At 46.6% G+C, this 7,400-nt stretch overlaps 1 protein-coding gene across 1 annotated transcript; it reads right to left on the reverse strand.

The window, feature by feature from the left end:
• Positions 1 to 1,272: 1,272 nt before the first annotated feature.
• mix23.S (mitochondrial matrix import factor 23 S homeolog) lies at positions 1,273 to 5,665 on the reverse strand. Its single transcript, NM_001092145.1, is given in 5 exon segments — positions 1,273 to 1,604; positions 1,923 to 1,982; positions 2,424 to 2,570; positions 3,482 to 3,607; positions 5,517 to 5,665. Coding segments are annotated over 5 exon segments (435 nt in total). The 5' UTR covers positions 5,568 to 5,665; the 3' UTR covers positions 1,273 to 1,553.
• Positions 5,666 to 7,400: the final 1,735 nt, after the last annotated feature.

A 7,400-nucleotide genomic window follows, 5' to 3' on the forward strand; every position in this document is an offset into this window, starting at 1 on the left:
CCTCCATGGTATCAACTGGCCATACAAACGGATAACCACATTATATTATTCCTTTTCAGGTTGGACTGGCAGCAGCTCTGCACTTGGTGATCCAGCCACTGCCACATTGAATTGGCCCATGAAGCCCAGGCAGGAATGTATGCGTCACATGGGTAGGGCAGTCCCATGACTTAGTGCTCTTAATTCAGGGAGGGCTGTTTTGCTGGAGTCCATCCAAGTGGGTGGAGCTCAAGGTAACACCATTTGGGCCCCTGTGCCTTCCCCAGGCCCTCCTGAATACCCCAGCTGCTCTCCTACACCCTCATGTCAGAGAATGGAGCCAACACGAATGACTATAACAAGATGCCCATGGACTCTATTGGGGGTACCTTTATGCTTTATCCCTGGGAGGCTCTTGCAGATTGTCAGGAACCACCACTTACAGAAACAGAAGAATTTCTATTACAAATGCACGGAACCCATAACTTTTTGAATCCCACAGATATGGTTTGGCCCAATCACAACCCAAATTAGCATTTTATATGAACTATAACCTAATACTGCATCCTTATGGCTTTGTTCTGCAGCTCTCCTCTGTGGAACTGAAATGATTATCTGGTTCCTAGGGATTCCTTCCTATAGCAACCAGTCAGTGGTTTAGCAACAAGAATGGAAGATGCATAGAAAACATTGCCATAGAATCTGGGGCTAAGAAATGCATTGCAGAGATGCAGCTATGACAAGGGAAGAAACATGGGGGTGATTTAGTTTATAATACCCAATAAGAGTGGACTGGGGCTCCATACACAGACTTGCTCATTTCATGATGTAGCAAAAATATTGGCCTCTCCTTTGTTGGGTAAAATATGACTGATCCAGACCACCAACCGGATCACAGAAGGAGTCTATGCTGTTTGGAGAGAACCACGTTAATGGGAACAGTGTCAGACTGGGGGGCCCACCCGGCTTGAAGCCTCAGGGACCCCCACAACATGCCCTTCAGACGAATGTTCCCCCCACCATGCCCACCGGGGTTTTTTTTTCCGGTGTCCCGCCGGTCCAGTCAAACCCTGAATGTGGGAGATCCAAAAGGCTTTCCATAGCCGCCCAATGTTTGGTCAGGTGTGTCAGATTGCAGGGGCCAATAATATTATTATAGTTATTAATAATAATATTAGTCCATGTAGGGCCAACTTCCCCAGTGTGTAATTTTAATCAGTGACTGAGCCACAGGAGTGCTCAATTAACTGCGTATTCCCCACCTCCCCCCCTGGCACAGAGTGGAACACCCCCTCTAATAATGATATTTAATGATTATAAAACATTGTCACAGATCTGGTACAAAATGCCATTGTGGGGTTTTTTTCTTCTCTAAATCACAGGCGTTGATCTCAGTTCATGAATCTACAGGAAGTCGGAAGGTTCCACTGCACCGAGTTAAAGAGAATTAACACACAGACGTGTCCTTGGCTGGTGCCACCACTTCACATTCTCAGACCCCTGATATTGCCAAGGGCCCCTTGTCTTGTGTTGAATGATGCACTTCTGTCACCAGTGGATTTGGTGTCCCTGAGTTACTCCATCTTTGGGGGTTTGTAGTGCAACCGGCAGCGCTCATTAAACACCTAGAGACAAGTAGCGCGAGGCTCATGAGTTACTGATCCAATGCCAACGCACTGGTTTCCCTACAGACCTGGCACTAGGGCATCATTGCAAATACACACAAGGGACACGAGCTGAAGTTAATGACAGATACAGCTCCTTCTTTATAATTTACCGCTGAACTACCTCCCCCAGCACCGTGTTCCTGCTGAATTGTGACTGTTCCACCTCGACTCTCTTGCTTGGGAACTGTGACCAATCAGCCAATCATACAGACACACGGCACTGGAATATTCAAACCTCAATGATTACTAACAGAAATATATACCAAATATAACTACCTTCCGGCTCCTGTCATTCACAACCTCTTCCACATTCAGTTCTGACTTCAGAAATTTCAACTAAAGGAGAGAAAGAAAAGAGTTTGGTTAAAAATAAAATGAAGAAATGGGCGGGACTAGAACACAGATGTCAGCTTACAGGGGGAGGGGCAGGAAGTCTTTAACTCGGGCAGTGGGTGGGACAAGAATACTGATGGCAGCTTACAGGGGAAGGGCAGGTTTCTGTGACTCAAGCAGTGGGTGGGACTAAAACACTGATGGAAGCTTACAGGGGAAGGGCAGGGAGTCTGTGGCTCAAGCAGTGGGTGGGACTAGAACACTGATGGCAGCTTACAGGGGAAGGGCAGGGAGTCTGTGGCTCAAGCAATGGGTGGGACAATAACACTGATGGCAGCTTAAAGTGGGGAGTCCCCACTTTAAGCTATTGGTTGGAAGGGGTTCCTATATTTTATTCCAGAGCTATCAGGATATGGAAGAACACAAACACCTGACTCCTCCCACCTTAGACTGCTCTTTTCGCAGCAGCTTAATTAGCGTTAAGTTGTCAGAGTCTTTTAATCTTTCCCCTTGGAGACTATTGACGGCTGTGGAGGTCTGGGCTATGCATCTCTTTATGGCTTTGTCACGAGAGGCGTGAGCAGTCTGTAGCTGGGGAGGCAAAATGAAGACGTTACTCATAATGTACTGATAACAGAGAACTAAAGCCTTAAAATGAATCTTGCTAGAAATTCTATATTTTATTTACTGAACTTACTGTACCAGCCCAGAGGTGCAGCAGCCCTATAAACACAGGGATACTGGAGGTCACCATCTTGGATTTTGTAAGACCATATGCAGAGTGTCAGTGGCACTGCACATGCTCAGTGGGATCTGGGCTGCTGCTGCTGGAGAGAAGCTAAGCTTCTCTCGGGAAACCATCAAGCAAATTATTAACCAATTCTGACGTAGACTGCACTGGTTTCTCTGCTGCCATGTAAAGTGAATGTGATCATCCTAGTATTGTGCCTGTTACAATATATAGTGAATATAGTACCCCCTCTTGTAAACTATAAGGAAATTACAAGTTACAGAGGAGTTTCATGACCATATAAAACTCCTATACAGGTCATGCAACTCCGAGGTTACTTCTAATTTCCTCATATTTTGCAACAGGGGGTACTTTATTTATTATAATACACAAGTTTCAGTGAGTCTTGTGACAGAAATGACATCAGAACTCACCATTTATAACTGATGACATCACTACTCACCGTTTACAACTGATGACATCACTACTCACCGTTTACAACTGATGACATCACTACTCACCGTTTACAACTGATGACATCACTACTCACCGTTTATAATTGATGACCTCACTACTCACCGTTTATAACTGATGACATCACTACTCACCGTTTATAAGGATATAAGCTAAAGAGCTGTGAGGACTTTGCAGTTCTACAAGTGGTTTCATTGGTTGCAAGAGGACCATCTAAGTTATGTTTTTTACAGCAGAGCCTGGACCCTGTTGTACACAATGACCCCAATCCCGGGTTCCCTGTGTGGGCAGGACTTACAGACTCATAGAGTTGCTTGCAGGTCTGACCGGCATCTATTTTCCCAGCAAAGGAGACAGTAGGGAGAGTGGTGTTCAACTCATGGACAATCCGGTCATCTATGGTTCTCATCACCCGGAGAATCTCCTGAGAGAAGGGGAGGGGCATCACAGACACATAAGCACCATATAAGGAGGGAACATCTCTGAGAGTGCGGGTAATAATCAGCCTCAGCTGCTCCTGCTCACTGTAATGGAATCAGTCTCACCTCCAAGCACAGGGATATGGAGGGGGCTGGGCTTAATCTTTGGCATTTTATCACACAGACCATCCAATAATTATGAATTGGACCAGAGCTTTTTTTAATTTAATATTATCACCAGAGTTCCGTTGACTTTTTATAATTAAAGGGGTGGTTCACCTTTAAGTCACCTTTTAGTATCTTATAGAATGGCCATTTCTAAGCAACTTTTTTGTTGGTCATTATTTGTAGTTTTTAAAATAATTTGTCTTTTTCTTCTGACTCCTTCCAGCTTTCAAATGGGGGTCACGGACCCCATCTAAAAAAACAAATGCTCTGTAAGGCTACAGATGTATTGTTATTACTATATTTTATTACTCCTCTTTCTATTCAGGTCTCTCCTATTCGTGTTGCAGTCTCAAATCAGTGCATGGTTGCTAGGGAAATGTGGACCCTAGCAACCAGATGGCTGAACTTTCAAACTGAAGAGCTGCTGAATAAAAAGCTAAATAACTCAAAAACCCCAAATAATAAAAACCAATTGCAAATGGTCTCAGAATATCACTCTCTACATCATACTAATGGTTAATTTAAAGGTGAACAACCCCTTTAAGTAGAAAATACAAAGGGGAAGTATGCGTTTTGTGCTGCACAAGGAATAGTGTCGTCAGCTGCCTGTATGTAACATGGGATAGTTATGCAGCCTGTGACCTCTATAACATACAGGGAATGGGGCAACAAGAATAGACTGAAGGAATTGGGCAGTTTTTTCAGGTCAAGCATCCAATGGTGGGCTGCACTGGTGTCATCTAGGGCTGAGCTGTGCCAGGAGAATAGGACACGACCCCTTAGAGCAGCAAGATCACTATACAGCCCATTATTTGTACAACTTTCCCCACGTTGTGAGGCAAGGGGATGGGGTGACCTAGATATTAGGGGGATTATGGCTGAATGGCCGATCCCCCAGTGTTTCCCATATCTGTAACCTTGTTATGAGCCTGGTGAGGGGATGAGCCGGGGGGGGGGGGGAGTAAAGGTGAAACTGACATTCTATGTGGAGTAGGGTTGCACCAAATCCAGGATTCGGTTTGGGATTCGGCCTGATCCTTGTGCCCGGCCAAACTGAATAATAATTTGCATATGCAAATTAGGGCAGGGAGGGAATTTGTGTGATTTGTTGTCACAAAACAAGGAAATTAAAAATGGTTTCCCCTTTCCACCCCTAATTTGTATATACAAATTAGGACTCGGATTCGGTTTTCGGCCGAATCTTTCGCGGGGGTTCCAAAATAGTGGATTTGGTGCATCCCTAATGTGGAGGCCAAACACAATGTTCTGGTTGTATTGGTGCTCAGGTTGCTGGGAGTGCAGGGACTATATTAGGGTTATGAATATTTCACATTTCTGTCACTGCCGTCACCATAATGCTCTTCCCCATTCCTACACATGGGGCCCCTCCAGGACTACAGCTCCCAGCATGCAGTGCAGAGCAAGCTCAGTTCTTAGGGGCCCTGCCCATCGCCCCAGTGTGAGGATAATTGAGTCCAGTGGCAGGTTACCATATGGACATTCTATATAACATCACCTGTGCTTTCCTATGATTCCCCAATCCCCATAACTCCCTGCAGCCAACGCATCTCCCAGCCCCAACCTGTGCAGGTCACACGAGGCAACCAGCAGGGTCGTTTCAATGACTCCAACTCTTTCCCCAGCTCTGTTCCTCCCAATGCCCCCGCCAGGCTCTGTTCTTGCCCCTGCCCCTCCTCCTGCCCTGCCTCTCCCTCGGCGCACCGGGAAAATTTGGCCTGACCTCACCTGAAACTCAGTGAAGTCCTCGCAGCTCACGTCTTCACTGGGCGCCGCCATATTGGAAAAGCCGGAAGACCCCGCCCCCGGAAGTCGCTGTCCTCCCGTGAGGTTGTCTTGGGCGGCCTGATTGGGAGGGAGTTTTATAATGTGTTTCTTAGTCCATTTGTTTTTGTGGGCCGGTTGGTTCTGGGTGGGAGAGGTTATTTGGCCCCAAGCATCACAGGGGCCCCTGGGGAGCACAGAAATAAATACTAAGAGCATAAGAACTTCATTATTTCTATAAACCCTGGAAGGTGTATTAATAGGGATTCTGTAGAGCTACAGTCAGTCATTATATACATAAAGGGTGTTAAACTGTAACTCACAGAAGCCTGCCAACTGATTCCCAGTCCCAGCAGCACCCAGCCAGTGCTACCTCCCAACTGTCCTGTTTTCTGCGGGACAGTCCCGATTTTGACAGCTCAACCCACAGTCCCGGATTGTTACTGAAATGTCCCGACTTTCTCTTTGATCTCTGACGCCAGAAAAGGATACAAAGTTTCTGAAACTTAATTGGCTTTTGGCAGAGAGCCCAAAATATGTGGCAGGTGCACGTAGATACTTTTGTAACAATTTAAGATAAGCAAAGAAACAATTGTAATTATTTAAGATAAGCAGGTCTTTTGGGGAAATTGAGATTCACAGCTTAAAGGAATAGTAACACCAACAAATTAACACGTATTAAAGTAAAAATATAATGAAGTGTTGTGCTGCGCTGGTAAAACAGGTTTGTTTGCTTCAACAACTCTATATAGTTTATATCTGGGCAGCCTGCATGCCCCCCTCCCCCCCCCCTTGTGTGGCCCCCACATGCAGTGTTGGACTGGCCCGGCGGGACACCGGGAAAATACCCGGTGGGCCCCGACCCTAGTGGGCACCCGCCGGGCCAGACCCTCTCTCCCAAACAGTTTTTTTAAAAAAAAAAGAAATGCGAGTCTAGTGATCTTTGCGCATGTGCGATGCGCCACCTGGGCAAGTATGCCTAGCAGTGTTTCGTCTAACAGTAGGTAGCGGGGCCCTGCACAGCAGTCCCGGTGGGCCCCGGCCCCCCAGTCCGCCCCTGCCCACATGAAAGTCTACCTGCTGTGATTCCTGAGCTTCCAAAGCTTTAAAAGATATTAGTACTGCGATGAAGTGGCCCCTGCATTATTTACACCTCAAATTCAGACAGTAACCTCTGTATTGTTCTACCTGTAACACCTCTATTATTCACACCCTGAAGCCTTGTACTGAAACTGCCCACATTGTTCCCCTGTTTGCACTCATACAAACTGTTGAAGGGGAACCAGCACTGTATCATTGTATGTAGCACAGTATGAAATGTCTTATCTTGCTGTCCTGATTGTTTTTCCTGTCTCCAGCTCTTTTCTGCCTGCCCTGTGCTCCCTGTATGTGCCATACTCTGCCTGTCCTATGCTCTCTGTGGGTGTCATACTCTGCCCTATGCTCCCTGTTTGTGTCATACTCTGCCTGTCTTATGCTCCCTATGTGTGCTGCCCTATGCTCTCTGTGTGTGTTGCCCTATGATCTCTGTGTGTGCTGCCTTATGCTCCCTGTGTGTGCCATGCTCTGCTTGCCCTATACTCCATGTGTGCTGCCCTGTGCTCCCTGTGTGTGCCATACTCTTCCTGCCCTATGTATGCCATACTCTGCCTGCCCTATGCTCCCTGTGTGTGCCATACTGTTCCTGCCCTATGCTCCCTGTGTGTGCCATACTCTGCCTGCCCTATACTCATTGTGTGTCTCATACTCTGCCTGCCCTATACTCACTGTGTGTGCCATACTTTGCTTGCCCTATGCTTCCTGTGTGTGCCATACTCTGTACTCTGAGCCTGGTAGGGTTTGTTCTGG

Source organism: Xenopus laevis, chromosome 2S (assembly GCF_017654675.1).
Source record: "Xenopus laevis strain J_2021 chromosome 2S, Xenopus_laevis_v10.1, whole genome shotgun sequence".
Classification (NCBI taxonomy): domain Eukaryota; kingdom Metazoa; phylum Chordata; class Amphibia; order Anura; family Pipidae; genus Xenopus; species Xenopus laevis.